This window comes from Panthera leo, chromosome B3 (genome assembly GCF_018350215.1).
Source record: "Panthera leo isolate Ple1 chromosome B3, P.leo_Ple1_pat1.1, whole genome shotgun sequence".
In the NCBI taxonomy this organism is placed as follows: Eukaryota; Metazoa; Chordata; class Mammalia; order Carnivora; family Felidae; genus Panthera; species Panthera leo.
Window position 1 is genome coordinate 141059562 of NC_056684.1, and position 18622 is coordinate 141078183.

Below are 18622 nucleotides of genomic sequence, written 5' to 3' on the forward strand. Positions count from 1 at the left end.
TTAAGCGGTAACCAGCCACTCACCTGGATGACCTTATAGAAGTAGGCGTACTGCCGGGCTGTGTTCTTATACTGGCTGAAGACATCATGTATGGCTTGTGTGGACTGAAGGTCCCGAACTTCATCCTCTTCAAAGTAGAGAGGAGTGTCATATTCGCTGGGGAGGGTCTGAATGTAGGGCTGCCAGAAAGAGTTAGGGTCGGCTCGCTCACACAGCAGATGAAAGGCCAGTGTGATATTTCCCATAGCTTGAAGAATCCGGTCTTGAGAATATAAGGGCCCTGAATTAACCCAGACGTTAACAGCGTTAAGTTCCACAAAGTGCCTTAAAAGGTATTCATTCAAAATATATATTCAAGGTACAGAAATAACCGGAAAGCCTTGTAATATTTAAGTTAACATGCACCTTTCTTCCGAAGATTAAAAGCATGGAAAACAGTATGAATTTGGTGGACTATTTCACTAGTTTGAGAAAACATCCAAATACGGTCCTTAGAACTACAAAATAAAATTTCATATTTTTATCGTTTGTACTTTGCCTTGAACGAGTCAGAAATTATTCTCACCCAACACTGAATTTTTAGCAGATTCAACGGTCATTAGTAATTTTCGTGGAACCCACAAAAATAATTCTTCTGCCTAGGAGGAAAAAAAATAAGAAAATCATAGAATCATCAAAACATGTAACAATCGTCAGCCCAAACTTCATCTATGTTCAGAAACCCAATTACACAGGAAATACTATTGAAGGCTGCATATTAGCACTTCATTTTTAATCATCAAATATGTTTTTAAATGTAAGCATTTATGGTGCAAACAAATAGAAGCAGGGTTTAAAATCCTAACTTCCAACAGAAACACTGACTTTACATACTGAGAAAACAAATAAAAAATGGGACTTTCAACTTTATGGCAAACATAGCGATTTGGGGTGGCACACAAAACTCTTAATTCTTTGCGGTACTTTTTTTTTTTTTAATTTTTTTTTTTTTAACGTTTATTTATTTTTGAGACAGAGAGAGACAGAGCATGAACAGGGGAGGGGCAGAGAGAGAGGGAGACACAGAATCTGAAACAGGTTCCAGGCTCTGAGCCGTCAGCACAGAGCCCAACGCGGGGCTCGAACTCACGGACCGCGAGACCGTGACCTGAGCCGAAGTCGGCCGCTTAACCGACTGAGCCACCCAGGCGCCCCACTTTGCTGTACTTTTAAGTTCTAAAAACAAAACAAACAAAAATTTCTCTCTCCAACAAAAACTTGACTCTGTCAATATGAATTGTTCTTGCCATTGAATTTCTGAGGCCAGAGTAACATTCCTTTCTCTGCATGCTTGTCTTTAAGAAGCACAATGAGGGGCGCCTGGGTGGCTCAGTCAATGAAGCATCTGACTTCAGTTCAGGTCATGATCTCACAGTTTGTTGGGTCAAGCCCTGCGTCGGGCTCTGTGCTGACAGCTCAGAGCCTGGAGCCTGCTTCGGATTCTGTGTCTCCCTCTTTCTCTGCCCCTACCCTGCTCACGCTCCGTCTCTCTCTCTCTCTCTCTCAAAAATGAATAAATGTTAAAAAATAATAATAATAATAATAATAGAAATAAAGCACAATGATAACCAGCAAACACACAAGTCCCTAAGACATGTTTTGGTTTACTGAATTTCTTCTCCAAAGCGTTACCTCATCCTTTGCCAGCACGTGAGGTCTCTTTTTGGTACGTTCTGCATACGTATCCATGTTGCTTAAAACATGCACATAGCAGTGCCCTGACTGCGGTAATGACATGGGTGTATGCTTATGTCCAACCCATCAAAATGTAAGCATTAGATACGTGCAGTTTTTTTAATCAATTAGACCTCAATAAAACTTAAAAAAATGCACACAGTGAAAACAGACCGCAGCTAAGATACTCGGGGTGGCATCTATACAAACGATGTTTCTCCTCTGATGCGAGAGAAGACTGTGCGACACCCTGGTTACTAGGGGCCTCCACCCAATGTCAACCATTTAACTATGTTTCCGTGTGTCTCCTTCCTTACTATAGATTACAAGCATCATGAAGGAAGAGACCTTGGGATTTTTTTTTTTTTTCCTTTGGAAGGCTGGTATGATAACGAGCAAGGGAGGATTCACATACTACACATTTAATAGTGTCAAACAAACCAGTCTACGCTGTATCACTGTATCAATGAAGGCTAACTACAACTTGACCAAAAATGTTGCCTGAGGTTTGAGGGGCCCGAATAAGTAACAGTCACTTCCTCCATGCACGTTCTGAACCCACTGAGAGAGACACAAGACTACAACAGATGGTCACCCAAAATATCACCTACTGAATCCCAGAATTAGACAGACTCCCCCACCTAGTTCCAGGCAGAACTGGAGCCCCACGGGCCTCCCCACGTGCCGCCTGCCCCTGTAAAGCTTACATAGTGGAGAGAGCACAGCGGAAGGGATGCACGTGGGCAAGCGGCTCCCACCAAGAAAGAGGCCACGGCCAGCTCCTTCGCCCCAAGTCATCAGGTTAAGCTATGCCTCCTGAGAGAGGCGAGTGAGGGGCAGAGAGAGGCTGGGAATGTCGGGGTGCAGCTGCTGCCTTCTTCTGGAAGGAAGGACCCAGAGCAGGGGAAAAGCATTTGTCCCTTTGAGCAGACTGTCCTGCCCTTCCTCCTTCCCGTTCAGCTCTGGCCGTGAGGCTTCAGCAGGTGGCACCACCAAGCACTCAGTCACCTTCGCCAGAAAACCAGTAAGCACCCGACACTGCCCGCCCTCCGCCCCACAGCCACTCTATCGCAGGCCCTGTGGGCTCCCCCTCCTAACCAACCTGAGCCCACATCCTTCCGTTCAAGTCTCGAACTCCTTTGAGGCTTGTTCTGTGACCTCCTAACAGAGGCTCTGAAACATGAACTGACTTGCCCCAGGTCACTGGTTAGCAGCGCGGCTCCCAGGGGGGACAGACAGGAAGGGGCTGCCTCGAACACGGGCAAGGCTCTTCCGGGCCCCCGGTCAGCCTGGAGACCCCGCAGCAGGTCACGGAGTGCTGGCGGTAGGCTGCCTGTTCGCCTAAGAGGTCAGGGCAAGCCCAGACACCTGACTGCACGTCTCGTCCCCGCACGGCAGCACAGTCCAAGCACACGGAGGGCCCCCCGGACGAAGGGATCAAAACTCACCTTGATGTCTCTTGTTGCTCTCAAACCAAAGCCCTCTTCTTTGAAGTTGACCATTTCAAAACCCTCGACAGAGGCTCCATTTTCAGAGGCCCACTTCATTAGGTCGGGAAAGTAGTCTTCTCTTTTTCCATCAAAAGTAACAGACAGACCTGTATCAATTCCATGTGTTAGAAAACAAGAGCTACGTTTAGGATCTATGGTTATTCCTTCTGCTCTCGGAAACTAAAAAAACACACACTGGAAATAGTGATAACGCTCCAATCTTGAAGTCAAAACTCATCACCAGAGACAGGTGGTCACCACACCTACAGAGGTGACCACTTTGTAATGTATGGAATATCCAATCCCTATGTCACACGCCTGACACTAATACGATATCACGTCAGTTATGCTTTAGTGAAAAACTTTAAAAAGAAAAGCTTAAAAAATAGACAAATTGGCTTAAAATTTTTTAAGTACAGTAAATTGGAAAAGGCGGAATTCATACAATGTTCTCGGATTACAGCATAATCAAATTGGAAATCAACAAAAGGAAAAGATCTCGAAAATCCCCAAATAGTTGGAAGTTAAATGGGACACTTCTAAATAACACACGGACAAAAGGAGAAATCACAAGGAAAGAAAAACAGAACAAACCTAATCACCGAACAGTCCCAGTACATAACCTGACCAGTGACAAAGAGGCGCGTTACGCCCCTAGCCCCTGGCGGTTACAGGGATGCCCTTGCTGTCACAGGACTGCTGACTGAGGAGCTGCAGGAGGCGAGGCACTGGCAGGGGGCGCAGGGGCTTCACCACCTCAGTCGTAAGAGCAGCCCCCCCACCCCGAGTGCAGCGTGCCAGGTCTCATCCGCAGCTTTGCTTTAGCAAAATTCCCAGGGAGACAGAAATCGGCAGCTGGCACGGGCACAGGAGGCGCGTGTAGGGCTGGGCGCTACAGGCCTGGTCCTCAGAACGCAGGACCAGACGGTCTTGCACAATTCTGTCCAATGATCTGCATGAGGTGGACCGTACGTATCACCACAAATAAAACAAATGTAACACCGTGCTTCTAAAAATTCAAGTGGCCTGATACCATTTATGCAAATTTTGAAAATACCACTTACGACCATGTATTTTTATGGGGTTATGCGTGAAGTGGAAAAATATTCTCAGCAAAGACCAAGTCCAGAGGGCAAGAAGGGAAGGCGACAGAAGCATGGGGCTTCAGCTCTGACCGCAGCGTGTATTTCTCAAAAACAATGAAAACAAAACACAGGATGGAGGGAGGGACAGGGTCAGACCAGCAGGTGGGAAGGAGGGGGAACCCGGCTTGGGGGACTGATCCAGTCTGGGTGGGAGATTCTTCGGCGTTGTTATGTTATTTTTTGGCCTTTTCAGCATGTTTGAAATATTCAAAGACCTGAAGAGCCATGTTTTTTTCCAAAGCCGGGAAGAACCACTATTTGATGAATAAAGGGAGAAGAACGGGAGCTTCGAAAACGTCAGGAGCAAGGCGTGGAGTCCAGCCCAGGTGCCTGGAGTCACGTCACCGGGACACGGTCAATGGTCCCCTGGGTCTGTGAAGCAGGACGGCCGGGGGCCGTGCTGCACCACCGTGGACACGCAGGAGACTCGACTGTGTATGGACGCTCTCAGACAGAAGTCCCTCTTCGCTGAGAACTCAGAATGCTCTCACCTTCGTGTCAGTCGTAGTTAGCAGATTCTGCTGACAACAGACACTCAGGACGTATGAAACTTGTTCAGCTATCCACTGGGTGAACCAGGATCAGCACAGTCTACCACTTGGTGCAAATAAACACATTATAAAGGAACCTGTCACCATCTGGGGCCCGAGACCATCTAACCTAAAGCCCGGAGATTCGCAGAATTACACAGGACAGCAATGAAACTACCACCACGGAGAGCAAATAAAAAAACAAACCCTCTTCTGATTCACTTTCAGGGCAATGTACAAAAACGGGGTCTAAGAAGGTTCTTCTCACCCTTTAAAATGCAGGCTCCTTGTGTTCTTCCCTGCTACCTCCCATGTGGCCCTGCATACCAATCTTTTATTTTTTGTGCTTTATAGAACTAAGACAATAGGCATATTGAATAGGCTTTTTCAAACTGACACTTGGCCCTGTCACCGGCCTGGCTGAGAATCATTAAGACACCTGCTGAACACACCCTGTAAAAACACTGCTTTGGATATATAACTTCGCCTCTTATTTAACCAAGATCTGTTTGAGTTCATTGTTTGACTTCGATTAGTGCGTATTTGTGTGTTGATCACTCATGGCATTGTGTACCGACCTCAAACCCTAAAGGAAACACACTACAGAAAAACGGCTCTAAACAGAGATTTCATATAATACAGACAAACAAAAGTCGTGTCACCTTAGCCCCTGCATATGAGCACTTTTCCCCTACAGCCGAACATTCTCACTCCTTCCAAAGCCGGCAGCCACACCTCAGAAATGGGAGAGGTCCTGGGACAGCTGCCCAGCGCATCTCTCCCTAACTCCGGGCCCGTTCGCAGTGACCTTCGGCAGGCAGGAATGACGCCGGGTCCTCCACTGCCCTCATAAGCTTTCTGACCTGTGCCAAGTCCCTCCACGATTTTATTCAAATACGATTACTGTTCTAGAAAATGTACCTTTTTGTTTTTTCCGTATTTTCTCGACGAGAGACCGGATCTGCACGTACTCCTCCCATTCCTTCCCCGGGCCGGGCGCGGGGCTACTGCACCCTGGAACACAAACGTCACGGCACTCAAACACCGTTTGCTTTCAACTTAGCTGGTCAGGCTTCAGCACAAAGAGGATTTGGGTTTTGTTGCCCCTGCTGCTTTACTTTTAATTTTTTTTTTAAGTTTATTCATTTATTTTGAGAGAGAACTGACAGAGAGGCAGAGAGGGAGAGCAGGGGAGGGGCAAAGGGGGGGGGAGGGAGAGAGAGAATCCCAAGCAGGCTCCACGCTGCCAGCGCAGAACCCAACGTGGGGCTCAAACCCATTAACTGTGAGATCGTGACCTGAGCCGAAACCGAGAGCTGGACACTTAACTGACACCCACGTGTCCCTACCATTTTTTTAAAGTAGGCGTCATGCCCACCATGGGGCTTGAACTCACGTCCTCGAGGTCAAGGGTCGCACACTCCCCCCAACTGAGCCAGTCAGGCACCCCCCTGCTGGCTCACTTTTGAAGGACAAAGTACCACGGCCACGATGATAACCGTGACAGGTGCAAATCAGGCGTACTTTTCAAAGCATATAAACCCTCTGAAACCATCCACACGCTTATCAACCTGGGGCCCCGAACCTAAGTGTGAGCACTGAACTTGCACTGACGGATGGTCCTCAGAATACAGCTGTGCGTGGGGAAACCTAAAAAGCTGGGCTATGATGCAAAGCACTTCCCTCTCCCTAAAAACTCTTCTAGGGGATTAAAAAAAAAAAGGCAACCTTGAAAGTCAACGTTTCTTTCCAGTTAAGCCCTAGAACAGTGGCTGTCTGAAGGAACCCGTTAAATCGGACATAAGGACAATTACTCAACAAACATTTCACAGCCGTGTGTAAGGCTCTATATTAAGCACGCTCCGGAGCAGTCACAAAAGAGACAGCACAGTCACTGCTGCGAAGGAAGCTGAGACTCTGCTGGAGCGGCCAGAAGCGAAAGGCAGCACTCGGACCGGTGCCGGGCGTTTCTGGAGGCTGTGCTCTGGGCACCCGGCCTGCCAGCGAGCTCCTTCCTCTTCAAACAACTGTAGGAGTTTCAAGGGAGCGCACTCTTCCCACGGCCACCCTCGTCCCCTGAGGAAACAGTGTCTGTGGTAAATAACACCGCCCAGCCCTAACCACGTTGACTCCTAACTCTTACGGCTAACCAATCACTCTCCCATCGGCAAACGCCGACGGAGGCCCCGGAACACGAGACAGGGCCTGTCCACAAGCTGCCCGCCGTCCGGTGGGGGGACAGAGGAGGCAGCGGGTCAGCACATCAGGGCTCTGCGGGGGCCCACGCTGTCCACAGGAGCGCCCAGGGTGGGACCTGACCCGACTCGCTTGGTACCTGCTGCTGGCAAAGGAGAGACAGTTAAGCGTGCGTTTGGGGTTTGGCCTGTCACATAATCTGAACATACGAGGAAAAGGAGGCAAACGTAGGAAGTTAATAGAGGGACCCCAGCCAAGTTTGAAACCTACATAGCACCAATTTAAATTCACAGTGAAAAAAGGAATTTACCAATTTATACTAACTTACTGAACCAAGTACAGGCACTTAATAGATACTTAATGTCCTTGAACCAAGAAATCGGAAAACTATGACCAAATCCCTAAAACTAAAGGGGAGCCATTCTGACGAGGGAGCAGAGTTCCAACGGTTTGCTCTCCGGGAGGCCCGCTGCACTGGCCTCGCACTGCCGTGGACCCCGAGGCTCACAGGGCTTACGCGGCCTGTCCACGGTGGTCGAGCTGGTCCCTGCCCACCGGGACCCAGGGGAGCCCCGGTTGTGGGCGGCTGCGCTAGAGAAGCTTCACGTACACGGTTTCACCAGGGCCTCATTCCTCCCTACCCGCTGCCAATATCCCAGGTTTATTACAGCAGGGGAGAGTGGGGGTCAGAGCAGTTCCAAAAGTTGCCCAGCTCACGTGGCTAATAAGCCAGGATTTGAACCCCAGCCTGTCCCACTTCCCGCCTCGCCAGCCCAGAGACTGACCCGTGTGGCCTGAGCATGCAGAGCGGAGAAGCCTCGCAGCCCCACGTGAGGGCGGGGAGGCCAGGGGGGAACTTACTCTGTAACAGCTCACTGGTCAGGTTCAAGGTTTCCTTCGGCGACACACTTGCTGTGGCACCAGTGCCCGATTTCTGCGTTTTCACTCGACTCTTCTTACCCATTTTCTGACTACAGAGAAGAGAGAGAAAAGGCAAAAAGCATTACGTTTCCAAAGAATCAAATCAAATAATGAAACACTGCACAGCAGCAGCCTAGCCTCAAGATGCTAACATTTTACTTCATGTGCGTCATATCCTCAAGTTTCCTTCCAGAAAAAGAGGTGTGACAAGTATTAGTATTTGGAGGCTCTCAAACAAACAAACAAACAAACAAACGAAAAAATCGCTTTACTTTCTGGAAGAAAAGTTCCTTCCTTTTCACCTACAAAAACCATAGTAGAAGCAAATGTTACTCCGGAACTTTTTCAAGTGACACAGATTTTACCGTGCACGCTCCAATGCTTACCCCCCGACACTACACAGAGAAAGATTTTGTATCCACACGTGTAACACAAACCACCATACAGGCGCAAAAACCTATATTCTCTCCCACTTTGCTTTAGAAGAATCATCGCCCGTTGGCAGCAACTGTATCCTGAGCGGTAGATTATGGACAAATGCTGAAGACGTTTGAGAGCTCAAAGACGCTTCGGAGAGGTACTCGAACGCTGCCATTCTGTTTCGCTGGAGAAGTCAAGCCCGGGGTTTTATCCCAGGAAAGTGACAGCAGCCCCCCGCTGGAACAAGGTCTCCCCGCGCCTCCCCCCACGAGCCTGGTAGCCTCTCACAGGTAGGAGACGTGACAACAGTCCACAGCAGGTGACACAGTGGGACACAAAAGCACCAACAGCATGCTGGGCACAGACTGTGAGAGGATGCTCGTCTGAAAACGCTTTAAAATTTTTTTTAATGTGTATTTTTGAGAGAGAGAGAGAGAGAGAGAGAGAGAGACAGAGCATGAGTGGGGGAGGAGCAGAGAGAGAGGGAGACACAGAATCCGAAGCAGGTTCCAGGCTCTGAGCTGTCAGCACAGAGCCCGGTGTGGGGCTCGAACCCACAAGCTGTGAGATCATGAAGTCGGACGCTTAACTGACTAAGCCGCCCAGGCGCCCCTGAAAACGCTTTATAACAAGGAGCCTCAAGATGTGCCTTGAAGAAAGTAAGGGATTGGGATGGGTGGGGCAATCCCAGGCAAGGGCAGGAATGAGGGAAGTCCGAGGGGGCCCCAGGGGGGGCGAACATGCCTGGCTGGAGAGGTGGCTCCCTGTGATCTCAGCACCCACCCCCTGCCCCCACCATGAGTCGGCCACCTGAAGGAGGCTACAAGCGCCCTGAGGAGTCTGGCCCCGGCGTTCCTCCTCCAGAGAGCAGCACTTCAGGACAACAGCCCAGCAAGATGGAGAGTGCTCAGCCAAGAAGCTACTGCAGCCATCCGAGCCCTGATCAATGACCGACACTGCAACGCTGCTCCACGGAGCCCTCCCGAGTTACATTTAACCCAAAGGGGAACCAGAAGGCATGCTCTGCCCCATTTATTTTTACAAAAGGAAAGGACTCTTGTAGTGTGGAGATGAGGGATGGGATAAAAGGTTGCAACGTCACACTCTCCCACCGCAGAGATGATCCCTGACCTCATCTGAATGGAAGCCAGGCAAATATGGCCCCTGTGCTGAAATAATAGAAAATCGCACACCTTGACTAGGATACGTTTCTTCTCTTATGTATCTAACACGTGGGTATAATGTGTAACTTTATGTATCTAGTAAGTCTTAAACAGTGTGCCCTACACAGTGTATGCCATCCTGGAATCAGAAGGAACAGGTAAAAATACCTAAAACTTTTGCAGCAAGGAATTAGTTGCTCTGAGATCAAAAGCAGAAAAACAAAACAAAACAAACAAACAAAAAACTGTGGGGGGGGGGGGGGAGGACGGAAGGAGGAAGAGCTTAAGCCCCTTTTCCTGAACTTAAGGACTAGCTTCTGAAAGGAGAGAGATGCTCCCCACGTGCACATGTCACTTGCTCACGGCTGAGCCGAAGGCACAGCCTGATTGGAGCACCTCCCATTCTTCTCTGCATCTCGGGCTCTCTGTCCACTGAGGGCATGTCTGGCAGGAACCACTGAACCTGACCACAAATAACTAAAACTACCCAGGAGTCTAGAAAGATTTCTTTTAGGGTGGTGATTTTTTGTATTCTTTTCTTCCTTTTTTTTTTTTTTTAAATTGAAGTGCAGCTGACACACAATATTATATTAATTTCAGGTGTGCAATTTAGCGATTCAACATTCGAATACATTGCAAAGTGATCGCCCTGATTCTAGCTACCACCTGCCACGGTGCAAAGTTGTTACAGTATTAACAACTCTATTCCCGGTGCTGTAGTTACATCTCTGTAACTTACTTGTTCTGTAACCAGAAGTCTGTCCCTTTTAATCCCCTTCCTCTATTTTACCCATCCCCCTGCCCCCAAAGGACTTTAATGACACTTCCAAATACAGCTCCGTGGGAAGAGCCATAGGAACCAGCCCCCGTGAGTGGTGGGCTTGTTCGGCCTCTCCCTTCAGTCCTGCTGGCAAGCCTCTCGTGTGTCAGGCTCACAACTTAAGAACATCACTTTGGGGGTGCCAGGGTGGCTCAGTCAGTTAAGCATCTGAGTTCTGCTCAGGTCATGGTCTCACAGATCGTGAGTTCGAGCCCTGCATCAGGCTCTCTGCAGTCAACGCAGAGCCTGCTCCAGATCCTCTGTCCCCCTCTCTCTCTACCCCTCCCCTGCTCGTTCATTTTCTCTCTCTCTCTCAAAAACAAATAAACATAAAAAAAAATTAAAAACAAAAACAAAAAAACATCACTTTGATGAGGCGCCCCAGGCCCTCCCCTTCTCCTAGCAGACCTGGGGAACATGAGCTGGAGACAGCCATACTCTCATGCACCGGCCCTCAGCGTGTGTGGACCCACCACCAAGCAGGCGTCTTCATTCTGCCCGCAGCCCCTTACCTCCCGCAGATCCTCCTGCAGAGACCCCCCAACTGCCATCACTCCCAGCATGGAGATACCTGTCTGACACGCTGATCATTAATTAAAAGAGCAGCACTGACCCTTATGTGCAGTACTTACACTCTGCAGGTGCTGGGCTGAGACAGACCTCCTCATTTGATCTCCCTAGACCCCTCTATCATCCTCAACTTTAAAAACATTTTTTTAATGTTTATTCATTTTTGAGAGAGAGAGAGAGAGAGAGAGAGAGAGAGAGAGATGGCGTGAGCATGGGAGGAACAGAGAGAGACACACAGAATCTGAAGCAGGCTCCAGGCTCCGAGCTGTCAGCACAGAGCCCGACACGGGGCTCGAACCCACAAACCGTGAGATCATGACCTGAGCCGAAGTCGGACGCTTTACCAACGGAGCCACCCAGCACCCCTCATCCACATCGTTCAGATGACATTCTCAGAAAGGTGAAGTCCTTCAGCTTTGTCCAAGGTCACACATCGGGTAAGCCGTGCAGCCAGAATAGAACTCAGATCTGCCCGGCTCTCGAGCTGGGCCACTGCCCTGCTGCTGTTGAAACGCAGAGCAAAAGCACAGGGCACTGCAGGGGGCAGGAGGGCTAAAAGGTCTTTCCAGACCCGACGCCCAACAACACCCTGCCAAGCGCCCACACCCCTGGATGTGGCCTACTGCCACCTGCTCCCGCCCACCTCCTGAATTCACCTCTCGCTTACATTTTGACACTAGTCTTTTACATGTCTGGGCCCAAGGCCATCCCTAACACGCAAACCCGCCCCGTGCTGCCATCCCTGCCGCAGCACTTCAGGCTCCAGCAACAACAAGGACACCCAGTCCCTCATATGGGTGTCATCACACACCTCTATGCCCTGTCCCGCTATCTCGCCCACCTCACCCCTTGCCGGCAATACTTGAGTCGCCTGTGCAGTAACTCACTTCCTCTAAAAGCCCTGCCCAGGCATCACCTCTAAAGCCTTCGTGATCCTCTGAGCTGTAACAGCCCCTCCTCTGTACCACTTCTCCCACTACGGGCTCTCACTGCACTGGAAGTCTTGCTCACACGCCAGCTTTCCTCCTGGACAACGGGCTCCTCGAGGCACCATGTCCTATTTCCATTTGTGTCCCCGACACCCAGCCCAGAACCCAGCCCAGAGCAGGCTGTCTGCATACGGTGCTCATGAGCTCCCAGAAAAAAGAATTCTCTCCTTGGGCAGTTCTTAGGTCAAAATCAGTATTGCTGAAGCTCCCACCCAAGTTTCTGTCTCCTCAGAACGTTAAGATGACGTCTAATTTCTCCTGCAGGTGAGAGACCACTAAATATCTGGTCACAGTGATTTGAAAACACAACAGATTCCTTTGGCAATAATACTCTACGGTGGAATACTTAAAACTCAATTGTTCTCGTGATTTCTTTCCCTTACGCCAAAAAACTGCCGGCTTTTAGAAATGAGTCACAGGTGTAGGAATACAACGCAGGTCAAATTTCCAAACACATCCGTCAATTAGCTCCAGGGAGAACAGGTACCTGGAACATACTCTGCAGAGGCCAGGGTGGGGGGTGGAGCTATGTTTATAGAGAGAGTCACTGAAGCCCAAACCAGTGAAGACCTTCACCTCCAGTTCCTCCCATCCTCACGGCTTCATCTCCCTGCCTCCAATCTCCTTCCCCAGCACACGTGGACAGCTAGCCTTTACAGATGGAGGCATCAAGTGCCTGATAAGTGCTCGGCCACTGCCGGGAGGCATCGACACAGCCAGCACTCACGGAGCCTCCCTCGTGCGTTCCCAGTCCTAGCTGTCCCCAGCAAGGGACCAGCATTTCGACTCGAGTATCATACCTTGTTTTGTCTGTTCCCGAATTCCCATAACAAACACGTAGACTTCTTTTGCTCGACACAAGGTCTTTACACAGCTCACAGGGTGGTCCCACCTCCTCAGCACAGCCCTTAAGGTCCATCACACCTCATCTCATCTCATCCGGCTGCCTTCCCTCTACCCCTCACCTCTTCACACGGCACACTCCAGGGATATACTTATTCTCCCCGTTTTCTAGAAAGAAGCTATCCTCCACTACCCTTTTCTCACCTCCTGGCAAAATGTTTCACAAACTTCAAGACTCAGCCCAAATACCCCCAAGGTCCTTGAGGAAAGTCTAGGCTCCTCCATTAATTTCACAGACTTGAAGCCATGAATGTCAGCAAGAATGAGTCAAGTTCAAGGTGATGCACAGATGCTAAAGTCCTGGATTACCTTGAGATTCAGTCTTTTGTGACTCTTTTTTGGAGTGTTTCCCTCCCACAGAGATAGAGACCCTCATGGAGAGAAAGCTGCTCGCTCAGGAGAGGCAGTAAGAATCTTACATACAGGCATCCATTCACTTTATCTTAATTAAGGTGGGAGGGTTGTCTGTCCTTGTCTCCAGGAACCATACCTACTTAGGGTACAGGGTCATAGATCCAGGCCAGGGTTTAATCTGTCCTCCTGGAAAATAGGTTTGCACTGACCCCCTCTTGGAAAGCTCCCCGGCTGACCTGGACTTGCTCTGCCTGGGAGCCCCCACTGCTCTGGGGCCCCTGTGCCCTTAATCAGAGGTGGTTATGGCCTTGTTGCCGAGCCTTCAGTTTGCGTGAGGAGCTCAAGATTCTTTTTTTTTTTTTTTTTTTTTAATTGAGGGGGGGAGGGAGGATGGAGGAGAGAGGCAGAGAGAGCAGAGGAGACAGAAAGAATCCCAAGCAGGCTCCGCGTTGTCAGCGTGAAGCCCGATTCAGGGCTCAAACTCGTGAACCATGAGACCAAGAGTGAAAATCAAGAGTTGAATTCAAGTCAGAGCCTTAACGGACAGAACCACCCAAGCGTCCCAGGAACTCAAGACTGTGAAGGGTGGGTTCTCGGCACCCGGTTCTACGGCCCAGCAGCCAATCGCCTGAACGCGTACGGCCATCGGTGTCTGTGGCATTTGTTTACTTCTAGGTCAGATATGGCTTAGGGCCAGTTCTAATCTCTGCAGGAAGCCCCTAACTCACGGTATACCAGGATGGCACAAGTCCCACATTTACTTCTTTTTACCCCAAAGACCATCAGGCTCTCTCCCCGTTTGCCAGCTCCCTGCACACTGCCCTCCCTCAGCCCCTGGCCTGGCGGTCATTCCCTGATCCACACTGTCCTCTGTCACCGAGGCCTACGGGCCTTTCCCCCATGGTGGCCGTGTGTCTAAGTCTTGGCTAAGACCCCACCTCGCCTGTGGTCACCCTCCCTGCACTGCCAGGGCCCAGCTCTGGAGCCTACGTTACCTTCGCACCCGTTTTATGCACCGTCTCGTGGCAGAAATACGACAAACCTTCCGTCTCTGAATTACCTGTAGGTGTAGTATCGTGTCGTGGACACAGATGAGGGTCAAGTATCTGTTCAATGAAAGAAAATCTTTGGATATCATTTTGGATGTGTTAGTATTGCCCGTGGGTAAGATTTACTTCCCATCACAGCAGTACGATTTTGCGTCAAAGCACCATTTCCGTATATCCCCCCACCAGTGAATAAAACATCAGTCAAAATGCAACATTGACTAAATATTTATCTACCGCTACTAAAGAACTAAGAAGAGGAGCGCCCGGGTGGCTCAGTCGGTTGGGCGTCCGACTCCTGATCTCAGCTCACGTCACGATCTCATGGTTCATGAGTTCAAGTCCAGCATCGGGCGTGAAACCTGCTTGGGATTCTGTCTCTCCTTCTCTCTCTGCCCCTCCCCTGCTCCTGTGCACATGGCGCGCATGCACGCGCGCACTCTCTCTCCCCCTTTCAAAACAAATAACTAAAAAAAAAAAAAAGAAAGAAAGAAAAAGAACTAAGAAGACTCTTAAAAGTAAATATATAAATTTTTATATATGCATAAAATATATGGAATTCACACAAAGTTAAAAGTTTCTTTCAGGAGTCCATGGTTTATCATTAGAAAAGCTTTAGTGTATTTTTCACAACAGCAACTCCCTGATAAACACAAATGCAAAAGTTTTTAAATGTTTTTGGTCTCTCAGAAAGCAACAAAGCAGCGACGAGTCCACTTCCAATAGAAAAAGAAAAAAGAAAAGAGAAAAAAGAAAAGGGGGTTATGGCCCAAGCACAGCTTGAAGCTCTGTGAGCTATTGTGACCAGGGGCGCAAGCGTCCGCATGGGGCTCTGCCCTGGTCAGACACATCCCTGCCACAGCCGGCACAGAGCACGCTGACGACAGCCATGCCATGTCAGGGAGCTTAAACACGGCTGTGACTTGGCCAAGAGCCCACGGCCATCGAACCGTGGACCCACCGCTTCCAACCCGAAATGTGTATTACTCCCAACACTGAGGCAGGCTCTGGACGTAGATGCAGCCAATGAACCACCTGTCCTGCGTCTGCGTGCCCAGGACTACGCCAGCTGCGGGGGGACACAAAATGAAGGCAGGCCAGACGTGCGGGCCTCGAGGACGATGCGGTGCAGAAACAGGACCCAGCGTGCACAAGTCCTCAAAGACCTAGGAGAAGGAGCTAGAGAGGGCCAAGAAGGGAAGCACAATTAGAGGAGGACCACGCTTCAAGATGCAATTTGAGAAGATGCCAGAATCCAGTCTGAGTGGTTTCCTAAATTCAACCCCTTCTGCCTTTCTTAGCTAACAATGTTGATTTCCTCCACCTCAGGGATTGGAAATAAGTACTTACCCTTTCCATTTATGATTCAAGAATGTGTTACACACAATGAGTAATTTTCATTGTGGTTCAGCTGATCGGGGGCTAGAGTCCAAGTTTCAACAAATGAACAAATAGGTAGCCTGAACATCCTTTGTGCCCCTAGCGGATAAAAACCACCTACCAGAAATTCATCAAGTTCCTACGGAGACCAAATATTTATCTCCAATATTTATTTCAAAAATTTACATTAGAAAGATATAAAGAGGTCTAAATTAAGTATGTGTACGCACATTTACACACATACAGATATTCAAGACAAATTCCAATTATTACCCTGAAGGTACAACACCAATTGAAAGGGTTTTTTTCCCCCAAAGTTTAGACTGAAAACTGGTATAATTTATAAATTCTTATGGAATTACCTGGAGACAAACCAAAGTAAACAGTCCAAAAAGAATTCAAACAATACTTAAGACAAAAGAAACTAAGTGGGAAAGCAATACAGGATTGATAGACAAAGCCATTCTACAAACAATTATACATACGGTCGTTCAAAGGAAGGGGCATCTGTAAGAAGGAACAACGGCAAGCCAGGAGTTTCACTCCTATCTATGCTTCTTCACCATGGAGATATTTTAACCATCTATAGAATCCTCAAAATGCGGCTCTTTAAGACACCACAAACTATTTAGTAAAACCACCAACAATCTCTCCACTTAGTAGATAAAACTGACCTTAGTAAAGTATAAACTAAATGGTATATTCAATTATTTTAATTGCTAACTAATGTGCATCTGGTATCTGTACTCAACAACCACTCCTGACCAAGCAAGCGATTTTTCTATATATAATCTGTGTGGTGGAATAAAAAGTCAGGTTGGGGCACCTGGGTGGCTCAGCCGGTTGAGCATCCGACTTCAGCTCCGGTCATGATCTCAGAACCCGTGCGTTCGAGCCCCACGTCAGGCTCTGTGCTGACAGCTTGGAGCCTGAAGCCTGCTTCAGATTCTGTGTCTCCTTCTCTCACTCTCTGTGTGTGTGTGTGTGTGTGTGTGTGTGTGTGTATGTGTCCCTCCCCTGCTCACTCTGTCTCTTTCTCTCTCAAAAAAAATTTTAAAAAATAGGAGAAATTAGACAAAGCACATTTAGACAACTTGGCTGATAGGAGGGGGGCAGTGAGGAAGGGTGCTAGGCACTTTATACCCACTATTACAAAGTCTAGCTTGAGTACACAGAACAGAGACAGGATTCAGCTGGGTGGTTTTTGAGGGTTTTTTTTTTCCTAATTCTAAGTGGGAAGTATAGATAAATTTGTATCTTTCCTGAGTTGCTTTCAGCTAAATACAAATAGAATAAACATTTCTGATTACATTTTTTGGCAATCTATCCAGAAAGTTTGAGCTCTAACCCAGCATCTCCTGAACCTACCCAACTTTACAGCTGGATTGACTGCAGCAGAGAATTGTCCAAGGCTTCCTCCTACCTCAGGCACCTAGCTGTAAATGTACTTGAAGGGAGTAAGAGAGCCTGTCTGATCTCTGTGCAGGAAGAAAAGAAGCTCACGAAAATATCTGGCAGGCCATTAGGATCAGATTACTACATTCTGAATTAAATACACAAATTATAGGATGATGGCTTAGGAAAATGAAAGCACTCTCAAATTGGAAAGTATTGAACCGTGCAATGTTTTCTCTCCTCCAGAAACTGATAATGAACACTCGGTCCCTGCACCACATGCTACCGGGTTAACTGAAACTAACACGTATGGGAAACATGCGCTCTCTCCCTACAGTGGCAGGGCCTATTAGCAGGTTCAAGCCATACGAACCCTACCGGTTTAGGTAGATAACTGGCATCCATCATTCCAGTCCCTATCAAAGGAGGTACCAATGTGCCACAACTCCAAAGTACCAAGAGGTCAAGGCAAGCAGGCAGGCAAGAAGGTGAAGCCTTCTTCAAGCCAGTTTCTACTTGCCTTCAAGCCAAGTTTCAAGCCAGTAACTACTTAAGTACCAGGATGAATGCAGCCTTGTAAACTGCATGTAAGTAAAATTTCAACCTCTGTACAGAACAATTTGGGCTGTCATGTAAGTAGATAGGGACAGGTAGATATACACAAATTTGAGATTTAACAAAATACAGATGTTTCTTGCTTTCTACAGTGTTTTTTGCTAATTTCCCACTAATTTACACAGTAATTTTAGAAATGCTTAAACCATTTCTGATTGACTTTTCAATATATAATGGTTTCAGTTTTAAACTGCTGTTGAATTAAACTGTAAATACACTTAAAATGAGGCTCCTATTTAAAGGAAGCTGAAAAAAAAACCTCTCAGAAAGCAAAGAATCATTTGGTATCATGAATAATCATTTCCTATTATGTCTTTCTAAAATAAAAAAGAAAAACGTTAAGTGAAGAAACAGCTGTAATCCGTCAAGAAATTACCTTTGAGCCACCCACATTCCTCCCCTAAGATTTGAGATTCTAGAACTGTGGAATATGGGGCTTGGAAGAGACTTTTGGGGTTATCTGTGTTAATCCTCAACCCCGCACACGTTTAAAAGAACCCCACCCAGGGTCATGAAGCAATGATAGTCGTCAAAGTGCACTGCTATCCACCGCCATGAATTCAGGTCCGAAAACGCTGGAGAGGGCAGGGTGGAGAATGCTGTGACTAAGAAACGCACTACTTGAGGCTTGCTGCTGCTAAGGGCAGAGACAGAGCGAGGGACAGAGCGGAGGTTCTGCGGGCACTCCTGTGCTTCCCAGGGCTGGAGCTGCTAACTGCCCGCTGCCGCGTGTGCATTTCCAGGTTGTGAGCCACTCCAGCACTATGTTGTTGGAAAGGTCATCATCTCCTCTGACCTGTCCCCCACTTCGGCCTTTCAAAGAGAAACGACTACCCTTCAAATTTTTGAAGACAGCACTCTGTTCCCCCACAAAGTCTTCTCTTCTCCCGGTTTAACATACTCCTTGTCAAAAGTGGACAAAACTCAGTTAGGTATGTCCAATGAAGTTTTTTCTCCAGGCAACAAAACCCT

At 48.2% G+C, this 18622-nt stretch overlaps 1 protein-coding gene across 2 annotated transcripts in view; it reads right to left on the minus strand.

The window, feature by feature from the left end:
* Window positions 1–18622, minus strand: part of SETD3 (SET domain containing 3, actin histidine methyltransferase) — an 81040-nt gene that overhangs the window by 57901 nt on the left and 4517 nt on the right. For both annotated transcript variants that reach the window (XR_006204053.1, XM_042944248.1), the window contains exons 2-6: window positions 7936–8045; window positions 5800–5892; window positions 3162–3310; window positions 566–638; window positions 24–280 (exon numbers count right to left, since the gene is read on the minus strand). Coding sequence is in view for 1 of the 2 variants with exons in the window: in XM_042944248.1 (XP_042800182.1) it covers window positions 24–280; window positions 566–638; window positions 3162–3310; window positions 5800–5892; window positions 7936–8038 (675 nt within the window). In the remaining variant the exon portion in view is untranslated. The remainder of the gene's footprint in view (window positions 1–23; window positions 281–565; window positions 639–3161; window positions 3311–5799; window positions 5893–7935; window positions 8046–18622) is intronic.